A 13,527-nucleotide genomic window follows, 5' to 3' on the forward strand; every position below is an offset into this window, starting at 1 on the left:
ATCAACTAAGTTCATCAATGTTGTAGTTTGCAAATTTAACAAATGTTTTGGTTCACATGAAATTTTATTTGGTATTCTAATATAAAATGTAAACAATTATAATTTATTTTAAGGTATTTGGCATCGAAGAAAATCCTCCTAATATTGAATATTTCATAATATTATGTTTTCTTTACCGTAATTTTTTTTCTTTTATAAAAATTAATATTGAAGTAGTTAGAACACGGGTACGGGTATGGGTACGAGATTATACCCGTTACCCGGTGGGGATGGAGATGGGAAAAAAGTTTGATACCCGTTGAGTTTGAGTATGGGAATGGGGATGAATTTTTTATGCGGGAATGAATATGAGATAGCGAAACCCGTTCCCGCCCCGTTGCTATCCCTAATTTTGGATAGTGTAGTTGAAAAACCTTAAACTGAATTTTGAAAATACAGTGATGTTGGATAATCTTGATTTGCAAAAGTTGTGAGTTATGATTTTACCGTATGATTATCAAGAGGTAGCCAAAGACATGAAATGTCTGATGGGATGGTTCCCAACTTTGTCATACTAATCCCACCCATTCAAACCGCTCCATTACATCACTCCCAATCACACTTCGCCACGTGGCATGCTACGTATGCACCTTAAAGATCCTTCAATGTTGCATTGCATCAGCATGAACATGTGGACCCCACTGTCTTCTACGCCCTCGACCATCGTTTCCGCTGTAAAAAGACAAAAACAAAATTCCTCTTAACGCCTTCTTTATTCACGCCAAACATTTTCCGTCAAAACTAACGCCGTCACCCCTCCTCCTCCGTATAAATACCACACCCTCAACCTTCGCCATCTTCCAAATTTTCGGGTACTGATTCTAGATTCTCGTATCCGTTTCCTCGCCAAGATATCAACTACACCATTTTGTTAATCATCGCTCCATCATTCTTGCTGCTTAGTTCGAAGCTCCAAAAATGGAAAGCTAATTTGAAGGAAACAAAAAAGAGAGTGTCAAATCACATCGTATTGTATCTGAGGCAAGCCAATCCAATCGAATCCAATCCACCGTTATATCAGGTAAGTTTTTATCTCTTTGTTGTGTGGTGAGGGAAATTAAAGCGTAGATAGCAGTAATTAATAGGTGTATGCATTGCATTAAAATGCATTTCAGATCCCAAACGCAGCGCATTTAATTTGATTGATAGATTGTAGTAGGAGGGAGGGATTTTGATTTTGATAAAACGAAGATGGTGCATCGGCGAGAGGTGAGACAGATGAAGGAGAAAGGGTTGAGCGTTTGCTTGCTAAGTCGTTTTCGAATAGTAATGACTGACTATATTTAATTAATTCTGCTTTTGCAGTAAAGCTAGAATTATAATTTCTCAATCAATGCACTAACAATTTCAATTCTCTTTTCTCCTTCATTCTCTTTCACTGTCCAGTTACCTCTCTTCGCACCCTCCGACAAACATTGATTCCTCATTCAAACCCATTCTGTTTTTTCCGCAATCCCAAAAACACGTACCCTCACTCTCACTCTCTCTCTATCTCTAGGTCACTCAGTCAGCCGCTTTTGGTTTTCGGGTGTGCCTCGAAGAACGGGGATTGATGTGATTTACACAAAAGATAAAGAGAGAATCGAAAGAATATATTATAGTATGTCACTTGTTTTTTTTTTTTTCATTATATCTTATTGTGCTATAGTACCTATTTTTGTATTAATTTATCGATTTTTCTCTTTGTTTGAGGTGCGAGAAAATGTTTTTATTATCAATGGGGTTCATTTGGTTCTTTTCTTTATAAGGGGTGTCAGAATCTTCGGCTTGGAGGTTCTTCTTTTAAAATTGCGAATTTGTGTGCGGTAAAGCAAAGCAGATAGTAGTAGTGTAGTAGTACCCTGGCCATTCCTTGCCCCATTTTGTTTCCTTTCTCTACTTTTTATTATTGATCCCATTTTCTTCTTTTGAGATTTTGAGATCGCTTTCGATCTTGCTCTGATCCCGAGCCTCCTTCTCAATACCACTTTTTCTTTTTCTCTTTTCCTCCCTTCTGTTTCCCCACCAAAGATATCATTTCTTAGACCACCAAACTGCTAAATTTAAGTTCCCTTTTATTTTTCTTCTGCTTCGCATTCTCATCTGTGCCGTTGCTGCATTTCTTCATTCAATTTGGGGCTTCCATTGGCTGGCGTTGCTCTGTCACTGTTTCATTCAATGAAAGTGATTGCCTCAAACGCGTGACCAGTTATGTCCTTCATTACTATTCCACGTCGCCCTCCATCCCAGTCCATCCAAAACCATTATATTATTAAAAAATTGACTGGTTCTTTGATATTTATCTAACTATTTTGAATTTGTCTTGCAGGAAAAGACGAGGGTATAATTAAAAAGAGTAAAGAAAGATGTTTACGTGTATAGCGTGTACGAAGCAAACGACGGATGAGAGGGAGGAAGAAGGAGGAGTCCGTGAGAGTGGCACGCCGAGTACAAAAGAAGCTGTCAAAAGCCTGACCACACAGGTTCTTCATCTCTCTCACACATTCTTTCTCTCTCTTGATTCACCCACAATCTTCATCTTGGTGAAAAACAAATAAAATCTTCACCCCGTTTAGGTGCACTCATATATGACGGGGGGCCACCACTATTTCACGAACACTTTATATGATTTTTGATAAATTATTTCTATTTATATTTTTGAAAATAGCGCAGGTATGTAACTATTTCAGTCTTACATGTCTTGATTTTGACTAGTTACCGTCAAAGCTTAATAGTCACAATTACGTAATTTGATGAATGCTTATTTTTAATTTAATTTAAAGTAAATGGTCTATACAAATTTTTTTAATAATACGTTATTATCGATTTATGGGAAACGAAATTAAACATTTTATTTTACTAATATGTTTATTGATATTATTCTTCTTATTAATAAATTAATAAATTTAATATCATTTCTTTATTTGTTAATTTAATAGGAAAAATATTATTTTGAATAAAGATTCAACCGAGTGGCCATAAGTTAAGACACGCATGGTTTTGGATGACGCAGTTTTGTTTTGTTCTGTTCTGATTTGGACCCTTTTGATGTTGGTGGTATGCTCCCTATCATATACTATTTGCTATTTTATTCGTTTATTTAGGAGCTTGTGGGCATATGGTGTTGCCATTTTGCTAAGCTGTGGAGGTGCAACATGGGTTCATGATTAACCAATCAACCCTTGATTATCCACTTATAATTGAATATGAGTGGAGCAGCAAGGTGTTCTGCTGTTTAAAATTTATAATAACCATGCAAACATCAACGGATCAATATATTACACGATTCCGGTGATGTCTCGTTACTTTCTAGTACTCTGCATATAACTTTTATTTTTTAATTTAGGATATAATAAAGAATAATACCACGAGATTTTAGATGCAGAAACTAACTTGTTATACTAATATAATTATATTAATATAATCTTGATCAATAGCGAACAGTATGAATTAATTTTTTGCTTTTATCCAAAATATTAACTTGGTTTTCCAAGAAAAGCAAATGTCTCGGTCAATTATTCTAAATGCGTAATGAGAATAGCAATAGTGGGAACATGTTTCATATTCAGCATTTGAGTTGATGATGAGAAAAGATTCCTATCACAGGAAGGGTCTGCCATATTCCTATTCCTAGTGTGGCCCATCCTTGAATTCTTGTCGATTCAATGTTTTTCAAAAGGTTTCTATTACTACCAACGCAGAAAAAATAAAGCAAAAATAGATAAGTGATAGCCGACTATTGATAGTTTTTATGGCAGAAAAGTATATATATATATATATATATATATATATATATATATATATTTATATATGCCTTAGCATTTACTTTTAGACCAATAGACACGATTCACTTTCTTAATGTCTGCTTATGTGAGTGTGTTACCTTCATTTTAGCGCTCTTTATTCTTCTTTGTAAGTCGATGTAAATGCAATTTAAGCTGGACTCAACTCTCTTAAGACGATCCAATATTGTTCTAATCAACAGAATAGTGTGTGAAGCACTTCTCTCGAATTTCTATGCTTATCCTAATATTTTGAACCAACTATTTCTAAATTAAGCTAAAAACTTCATGGGAAAAAACTGGCTAGAAATCAACTGAATTTTCTTCAAAGGAAATGTTTTCCATTAGTGTAACATAGTTCATGGTAGCATATATGTAAAGATTTTGTCATCCACTTGCATCCTCAACCCAAACACATTCTCCACAATCCAGCTGTAAAGGTTTTTCTTTGAAAATGACCGAAGACTGAAACCTTAGCCTCCATTCAGTTTCATCCAAATTTACTTTTAACTTATACTTCAGAACTTGCACAAATGGTTTCCATCGGTTCTTCCTTGTGTGCCATTTGGCTAACACATTTCTGCTATCGTCTGCCAATATTTAATGTGCTTATCTTTAAATTATTTATATCTTTAATTATGGCTTTTCCTCCTTCTTTTTGTTTCCTCTGGTCCAATTCCAATAAAAAACAGATTTTTTTAATCATGGACAATCTGTATTTGCTTCTTCTAGCCAGTAGATGACTAGTTCTCAGTCTATACTTTTCTCTTTTCCATCTAGTGCATTATATTTTAGACAATCATATCATATTCAGGATAAAAGGAAAGTATCAAAGCAATATGAGTAGGTGAATAAAGCAAGATGCCACTCAGGTGTTTATGAAGCCTTGACACATTGTTGAGATATAAAAATAGAATTTTAAACTGTACCCACTCCCCACTTGAGAGTACTAATTGTGTCAGTCAGTGACCGAAATCCACTTAGACATAGAATATATTATTAAATATTCGACAATCCTAATTTACAAAAGAATAGAAGGAGTATGTTATATGAACTGTTCAAGGAGAGTTACTTGGGGAGGGGGTGTTTGGGCCCAATATACGGTACTCCTTTTAGATAAAAGGAAGGGTGATATAATTCCATATTTCGAGTTGTTATGAAATGTTTTATTGTATTATTTCCGTTACGAAGCAATGATTCAAACGTATAACCACGTTACATCATTTAATCCCTCAATCTTCCCTCTATATTATTATAATATAGTTGTTATCGAGTTGGTTTGGTCGTTAAAGAATTATTTTCCTTTCTGATTACTTGTGGTCTTGCGTCTAAATAGCTTACTAATCAAAATTTTCAACTGAAGTTATCTTATGTATAAATCGACGAGAAAGATTGCTATAAAGATAAATTGTAATATCTTTTCTTGCAATTTCACTCGTCCTGAATAATTTGTCCTTGTGGTAGAAAAAAGGCTCTTATATTTAGTTATTTTCTATATTTAAAATTAAATAATTGAAGCCTCTAATGCATCGGTGTTAATACGGTTATATTCTTTATATGCAGATAAAGGATATGGCACTGAAGTTTTCAGGTGCTTACAAACAATGCAAACCCTGCACAGGGTCCAGTAACTACAAGAAAGGACATAGACCATATCCAGACTTCGATACCATCTCAGAAGGGGTTCCATACCCTTACATTGGGGGTGCAAGCTCAAGTTCAACCCCTGCTTGGGACTTCACAACCTCTCACTACCCTGGTGGTAGATCAGACCCACGATTTACTGGGGCATTTGGTGGTGACCGCACGCCTAGAGGACGAGACTCAGCATCAGTTTGTGATGTAGTCTTAGAGGACGAGGATGAGCCTAAGGAGTGGATGGCAGTGGTGGAACCAGGGGTTCACATTACCTTTGTGTCTCTTCCTAATGGGGGAAATGATCTTAAAAGAATTCGCTTCAGGTATGGTAACGACTACGCCAATAATTGGCTAGTGATTTCAATTACAAGTTATTGCAGAAATGTTAATTTTCTAGTCAATGATAATTGTGCTTGTCCCTAAAGTAATAATTAATCAACCAATTAAACACTAAATAAATTTGTCCCAAATTTCCCTCGCCTAACAATGGTCTATTACTTGGCACTGCACTTGTTGGATCAAAAGATTAGCTGAAATATGGAGTTTACATTCTGAAAAGAATACCTTAGGCCTTAATATGAATATTACACAAAATGTATGGGAGTTTTTAGTTGTTGAGAACTTAAATTATCCTGTAGGAGCAAAGACTGACAATACTTAGCATTTGAATTTGAAGCCGAGAGATGTTTAATAAATGGCAAGCGCAAAGATGGTGGGGTGAGAATTACGACAGAATCATGGAACTTTATAACGTGCAGAGATTTAATCGACAGGCACTCAACACTCCTCCAAGGTCTGAGGACGAGGTAATAATCTAAATTTCTTTCCATCAAGATTATGTTTTGCATTATCTTCCTCATTCATTATATCTTATCATGTAGAGCACGATTTTGTAAGACTAATTTCGTCTATACAATTGTAATGGATGGTCCAGCTTATATGTAAGTTAAAAAAATGTTTAGATCATTCAGGTTGTACTGATAAGATTAACTCCTCTCGCACTCTCTAAACTTGTAGCTTGATAATATGTTTCCTATGAATTAAGTAAGAAGACAACTGTATTCAAATTTTCAAAACCTACATTGAGATTAATCTGTATAATTTTTTGGACAGCCAAGAGATTCTACCTACACAAGATTGACATCTGCACAGGAAAGTCCCATGGCCTCAAACAAGGATTGGACCCCCAGGAGTCACTATAAACCTTCTGGGAGCAGAGGATATTACCCCTCTGAACCGTTGGATCATGGTGGAGGTGGTGGGCACTTCCATGCAGGGCCATCTATGGAACCAGCGAGGGATACTACTGCTTCTAGAGATGAGCCTTCTATCAGCAATGCCAGCGAAATGGAGGCAGAATGGGTAGAACAAGACGAGCCTGGGGTTTACATTACAATCCGGCAGTTAGCTGATGGGACTAGGGAGCTTCGACGTGTCAGATTCAGGTACTACATAGTATAAGGCATCACTAAAAACATGTTCCTGTTCCTATTGTGGTGTCACAAAAAGACAGTTTAAAAGTTTTTATGGTTATTTGGTTTTGAATTTAACAGTTTTTGAACTCATGTTTGCAGCCGGGAAAGATTTGGTGAGGTGAATGCAAAAACATGGTGGGAAGAAAACAGAGAGAGAATACAAGCTCAATACCTTTGAAGTGTATTCCTAACAAAAAGTGGAATCCCCAATTTTGTCTCCAAGAAAATGTTACGGTATGACTCCAGATTAAGGAGTGAAGTGAGTCCTATACAGAAAAGAAAACTGGACTTGTGGTGACTCCATTTTTGCCAAGTATCAGTCGCCATTGGAATGGATTGGGAGGTCTAATCTTTATTACAAATCACATATATATTTTTTATCCTCCTAATTTCCCTGCCTTGCTTTCTTTTCATTTTAAGGGATGCTTTTTTTCTCATCACAGTTGCTGTTCCATTAATTTATCACCATTTGTTTATTTTTTTTATCTCCCAAGTGGAACTGTGTTGTAGCTGCTTACCAAATGGTTGCCTCTTATAACGAGAGATCAAAGAAATTAAGCGAAACACACTGGTATTTGTTAATGCATGATTCTACTATTTGGTTTTGTTTAAATAAATTTCTCTATAAATATTTACAGAGAAATGAAATTGAGCTTTTCAATTAAATATAGTAGAAGACGTTTAAATTTGCGTTCTTGTATAAAAGTCCGTACAGAATACATTACCTATGGTAGTGAGTGTTTAGGAGAGGTGAGGCTTTCCTTGTCCAAATTCAAGACACAATTCCTCATTGTTACTTCCACCATTCTTTTGCTATTTTCACAAAATTGCTGTAATTTTCTTTACAAAATACTATATAAATACTCATTTTATATTAGTTCACACTACAAAATGGAAACAAGTTTATGTTCTGAATTTACTTTCTCCAAATATACAGCGAAGCATCTTGTGAATTATAAATCGATATGAAGTGAAAGTTTTTTTGTTTTGAACTAGGTTCTGTTTTATTATTATTATTATTATTATTATTATTATTATTATTATTTGTTTAAATGCTTATGCGTAAACTTTTTAATTCATTTTGATTCTTCCAATTTTGAACATCAAAGACAAAAATAAATTTAAAATATGTAAAAACTATCAACTGAGGTAGTTAAAATCTCCAACAATATATCAATTACACTGATATTATTGTAAAGTCAATTCTTGATGTAAATATAAAAGCGGTTTTTTTCTGAATAGTCTATGAAATAAAAAAGATAATAAGTCATTACTTTTAACCTAACTCAGTAAAATAATTTAGAATAAGATGATAGCATATATAACAATACTTCAAGAGCTACCAAGGATAAACAAGAAATAATAATAATAATAATAATAATAATAATAATAATAACGTAAGATAATAATTTTCTGAGTGAATTTATTATCATCCACGTTGAAGTCCATGAAGGCACTTAGTCCTTTATATAGACACTAAGGTCAAATAAAAAAAAAAACAAGTTAAATATTCCTATTTTTAAATAATTAGTTTTGGAACTCAAATTACAATAATAAAAATACATTGTCCCCTTTTTAAGATCACATCAAATATGAAATAAGTCTAACACGACTTATAACAATTAAACTATAAAATAAGAGTAAATGCTCAATTTGGTCCTGAAAGATTGACAAAATGGTTGGTAGGTTTCTCAATAAAATGTTACGCAAATGAGTCCTTCAATATGTATCATCTTGCATCTAAGAAATATTACATAAAGAAAACCAAAAAAAAATCTAAGTTCGTATGTAACTTCTGAAATTACCACTCCTGTAAATATTAAGTCCTCATTACATTAGACAATCTCTTTTACCATTGCTCAACAATAACACCTACAATAACAACATTCCTCCAATGAACGTAGAAAATGGCCGGTGAAGAAAAGAATTGTTGCAAACTTTCCTTGTTGAAGAGTAGTATCCAAAATAATCTTGAAGGAGCACGTCTTAGAAGGAAGATGATGTATTTCTAAGTGAAATTAGGAGTCATAACTATTCACAAAAACACACAAGTATAAATGTTATATCCAAGTTCAACATATCATTTTTTTGGTTTTGATTGTAAGTTTAAATTGTTGTAATTAATTCAAGTAGTTATGTTCCTATCTAATACGCCAATTCTAGATGGAAAGAATTATGATCATTGCGTGATAGGAATGGAAGTCATTTTTGGTTATCAAGAAGTTCTTGAAACTATGAAAGAAGGCACTAGAGAGAAGGCAGATGCAACAGCCAAGAAAAAGTACTTCAAGGCACGTTGTCTTCTTCATCAGTGTGTGTGAATCTTGATAACTTTGAGAAGATTGCCAAAGCCCAGACACAAAGGAGGCGTGGGATATTCTGCAAAAGGCATAAGGAGGTGCGGAGAAGACCAAGAAAGTAAAGCTACAGTCTCTCAGACGACAGTACGAGATGTGTTATCCATGCTTGATCAAGAATCTATGTTGGACTACTTCAACATGATGCATTTGCTGGAAAATTCCATGAGAACATGTAGAGAAGTTGTGACATAATAGAATATGCTAGAGAAGAGTCCAAGGATATTTCAAAGATAAAGATAGAAGAGATCCAAGGGTCGTTGGAGGCTCATGAGTTAAAGTTGTTGTCAAGAAATGCTGACAGAATTGGTTAAGAGCGAGCCCTACACTAGTTTGTCACGTGGAAGATGGAAGAAAGAAAAGCAAAGCAACAAATTTGGAGAAAAGGGAGTTCTTTTGATCAAGAACAATCCAAACATTATGAGAAACCAAGATCCTCTAGTGGGAGTAGCTGAGGAAGTAGAAGTGGTAAGCAAAATCAAGATAGGAAGAAAATCAATGCTTTAACTATGAGAAATGAGGTCATTATACAACTGATTGTTGGTAGGGCAAAGGGAAGAAAAAGAAAGATTCAGATAATGATGCTTATGTGGCTTAAGATGAACTGATTGAGGAACATGTGTTGCTCATGGTTACAAAACATGATGATATTGTCTTTGAAAATTGGTTCTTGGACACTGGTTGCTTCAATCACATGACTGGACACAAGGAGTGACTTACCAATCTTGATACCAGCAAACAAAGCAAAGTGAGGTTGGCTAATGACAACACCATAACAATAGTAGGTGCAGGTGATATTGTGATCAGAGGAGATGGAGAAAAGGTAACAAATATTAAGACAACTAGTTGAGAAAGGCTTCTCACTTGCCATGAAGGATGAGTTGCTGAAAGTTTATGACACGAGACAGAAATTGGTGTTGAAGTCTCCTTTGTCAAAGAACAAAGCCTTTCAGATCAGGTTTCAAAGCAGTGTTTTGCAGCCACTGTTTTGGACAAATCAGATTGGATTTGGCACATAAGGTTTGGTCATCTAAATTTTCAGAGTTTAAAGAAATTAGCTGATAACAAAATGGTGATTGGATTGTCTAATATATCTCTGCCAGATAAAATGTGTGAAGAATGTTTACTTGGAAAATAGCCAAGAATTGCTTTCAAGTCCCATATGCATATGACAACCACTGATTTGTTGCATGTGACATATTCTGATGTGTGTGGTCCATTTGAAGTACCTTCTTTAGAACAAAACAAGTATTTTGTGTCTTTTGTAGATGAATACAACAAAATGTTGTGGGTGTATCTGATTAAAGCCAAGAGTGATGTTTTGCAACATTCAAGAGATTCAAGGCTGCTGTTGAAAATTATAGTAGGAAAGCTATAAAAATTCTAAGGACAGATAGAGAGAGAGAATACACTTCAAGAGTCTTTGAAGATTTTTGTGTTGAGAATGGTATAGAACATCAAGTCACAACTCCATACACTCCCCAACACAATGGTTTGGCAGAAAGAAGAAACAGAATTGTCCTGGATATGGCCTGCAGTAATGTGAAGCAGAAAAATTTGCCACATGTATTATAGGGAGAGGTAGTCTCTAATGCTTGTATATGTGCTGAACAAGTATCCTACAAAGAAGTTGGAAGATAAGGTTCCATAAGAGGTTTGTTCTGGCAGCAAACTTGTGGTAAATCATCTTAGAGCATTTGGTCCATTATGCTTCAAGCATGTTCCATATGCAAGAAGAAGAAAGTTATAAGACAAAAGTGAGATTTTGATCCTTGTGGGATATCATGATACAAGTGCTTATAGGTTAGAAAAACCCTATAACAAAAGAATTTTGTATCAGTAAGTATGTAGTGGTGAATGAGGCAAAATCTTGGTATTAGAAGTCTGATTGCAACAGTTTAAAAGAATTTAAGTTCAAGTAATACTAGGTGATGTAGGGAGTGAAGAAGGTGCAAAACCTGCTTCATAACATGAGTTTGTCTAGCAACCTAGACCGCAACAGAGACAGTTCAGATAGATAAATCTCCCATATACATTGCTGGATTTGAGTTGTATCCGAATAGTGATATGACAAATGAAGGTGATCTTTTGCACTTTGCTCTAATGGCAGAAGCCAAGCCAATTGATTATGCAGAAGCATTGAATCAGGAGTTGTGGAGATCTGTTATGGTAAAAGAGTTATAGGCAATTGAGAGAAATGAGACCCGATTTTGAACTGAATTACCCCATGACAAAAGATCGATGGATGCCAAATGGGTATTCAAGATAAACAAAATCATGTTGGATCTATCTCTAAACGCAAGGCTAGATTGGTTGAAAGGTTTGAAACCATAAGATTGGTTATGGCCTTGGCAAATGGAAGAGGGTGGTCCTTGTTTCAACTAGATCTGAAGTTTTCATTTTTAAATGGTTCACTAGAAGAAGATTGTATGTTACACAAGATTAATGAATTTCAAGTTGAATTTCAGTAGAGTTGAATTTCAAGATTAATGAATGCAGTGATGAGGAAGAGAATGTGGACAACACTTTGTACAAACATATAGTAGGCTCTTTGAGATATCTTTGCAACTGCAGACCCGATATCTTCTTTGTTGTTGGATTGATTAGCAGATACATGAATAATCCAAGGAAGGCACATTTCCTTTCTGCAAAAAGGGTGTTGAGATACATTAGAGGAACTTTGAATCATGGAATTTTGTTTCCTAAACAAAATCAGGTGCAAGGTGATTTATTGGCCTATTCAGATTATGATCAATGTGGAGATAGCCTAGATAGAAGGAGCACCAGAGGGTACATTTTGAAGTTTTTGGGAGTACTAATTTCTTAGTGCTTAAAGAAGCAACCAGTTGTAGCTCTATCTAGTTGTGAGGCTGAGCACATTGTTGGTGCATATGCAGCATGCCAAGTTGCATGGCTAGACTAAATTCTCACAGAAATGACGGTCGGAATAGAGAGACCAAAAAAGTTATTCGTGGATAACAAATCAGCCATTAACCTAGCTAATAATCTTGTATCTCATGGCAGGAGTAAACACATAGAAGCTAGATTCCATTTCTTACTGGAGGAGGTGAATAATGGAAGGCTACAAGTACTTCATTGTTCCATTGGAGTTCAAGTGGCAAATATACTTATTAAGTCATTGAAAAGAGATAGACTTAGAAAGTACAAAGTTGAGCTGGGTGTGGTTAATTCATGTACTTGAATTAGGGGGCAATGTTGTAACTAATTCAAGTAGTTATGTTCCTAATTAGGTCTTCTATAAATACATTTTTTTTTCTCTGTAAAACTGGTTAATATATACATACATAGAGAAGTTTCTTTAAAATTTTACCTCTATTTTCTTCTTCCCTTCTCCACTAACATAAAGAACTAAGTATAAAACATAATTTTAATGTATCATGTCAAATGAAAAGTGTCTAGCTTAGCCCACCAAACACAAGTTGAGTGGCTGAATGGATGCAAGCGGTGTTTGTTGTGTACTTCGTTTGATAGACATAAATGTTGTATGTATGCTTTGTATCTGATAAATTTTTTCTTGAACAAAAACAAGTCAGCATACTTAATCTACTAATATTTTGCCTGAACATACAATAAATATACTTTGTTTTACATACATAAACCTTAAACATTTCGTAATACATGTCAAACTAATAAATGTTAATTTTATGCTTGTAGAGAATATACACTTCTTCATTATTTCAAGATAATTTCATAATCGTTCTGTCAACTTCAAGATTTTTCAAAGAACATGCTAAATGAATCTTCACATAGACAAACTTTTCTAGAAAAGGTGGGATGTCAATATTGTAAAATCAACCAACTATACCAAGTCTTACACTTTGCTTGAAGAAGGAAAGAAACTACGTGCATAAGTTTGTTTAGCTTTACCATGCTCCAAAAGGTGTTATCAAAGAAGTAATACATTTAATTTCAAAACTTGGTTAAGAGTATTTAATGTGTTTCATAGCAAGACTCTCTCATGGTTACAAATTTGCAAGGACTCTTCTTCTCAACTCTACATTAAAGAAAATCCACGTGAAGAAAAAAGAATGACGAAACCCTTGCAAAAAGAACGTGCACAAGCTTTGTTTTTCTTAAGCTTTCCTAGGCTTTGTATTTCATCGCCATAACTGTTTATAAGAGTGTTTGTTAAACATTTTCTGACTAGCAACTCTATGATCTATTAAATCACTTTCTTTATAAAAGTTCAACCAACAGTGGTTGGGTCTAAAGAATATTAAATCATCAAATTGTCAC

At 34.7% G+C, this 13,527-nt stretch overlaps 1 protein-coding gene across 3 annotated transcripts; it reads left to right on the plus strand.

Moving 5' to 3' along the window:
* Positions 1–805: 805 nt before the first annotated feature.
* Positions 806–7,495, plus strand: LOC114176541 (protein BREVIS RADIX). Of its 3 annotated transcripts, none has more exons than XM_028061612.1 (6): positions 806–1,060; positions 2,348–2,501; positions 5,364–5,761; positions 6,115–6,244; positions 6,552–6,883; positions 7,013–7,495. In XM_028061612.1, the coding sequence occupies exons 2-6, from the start codon at positions 2,385–2,387 to the stop codon at positions 7,089–7,091; spliced, it is 1,056 nt and encodes a 351-aa protein (XP_027917413.1). In that variant the 5' UTR covers positions 806–1,060; positions 2,348–2,384; the 3' UTR covers positions 7,092–7,495. The 3 variants fall into 3 exon arrangements, with proteins under 3 accessions (XP_027917413.1, XP_027917414.1, XP_027917415.1); XM_028061613.1 differs by lacking the exon at positions 806–1,060 and adding an exon at positions 1,768–2,226; XM_028061614.1 differs by lacking the exons at positions 806–1,060; positions 2,348–2,501 and adding an exon at positions 2,998–3,075.
* The last annotated feature ends 6,032 nt before the right edge of the window (positions 7,496–13,527 follow it).

Source organism: Vigna unguiculata, chromosome 3 (assembly GCF_004118075.2).
Source record: "Vigna unguiculata cultivar IT97K-499-35 chromosome 3, ASM411807v1, whole genome shotgun sequence".
NCBI lineage: Eukaryota > Viridiplantae > Streptophyta > Magnoliopsida > Fabales > Fabaceae > Vigna > Vigna unguiculata.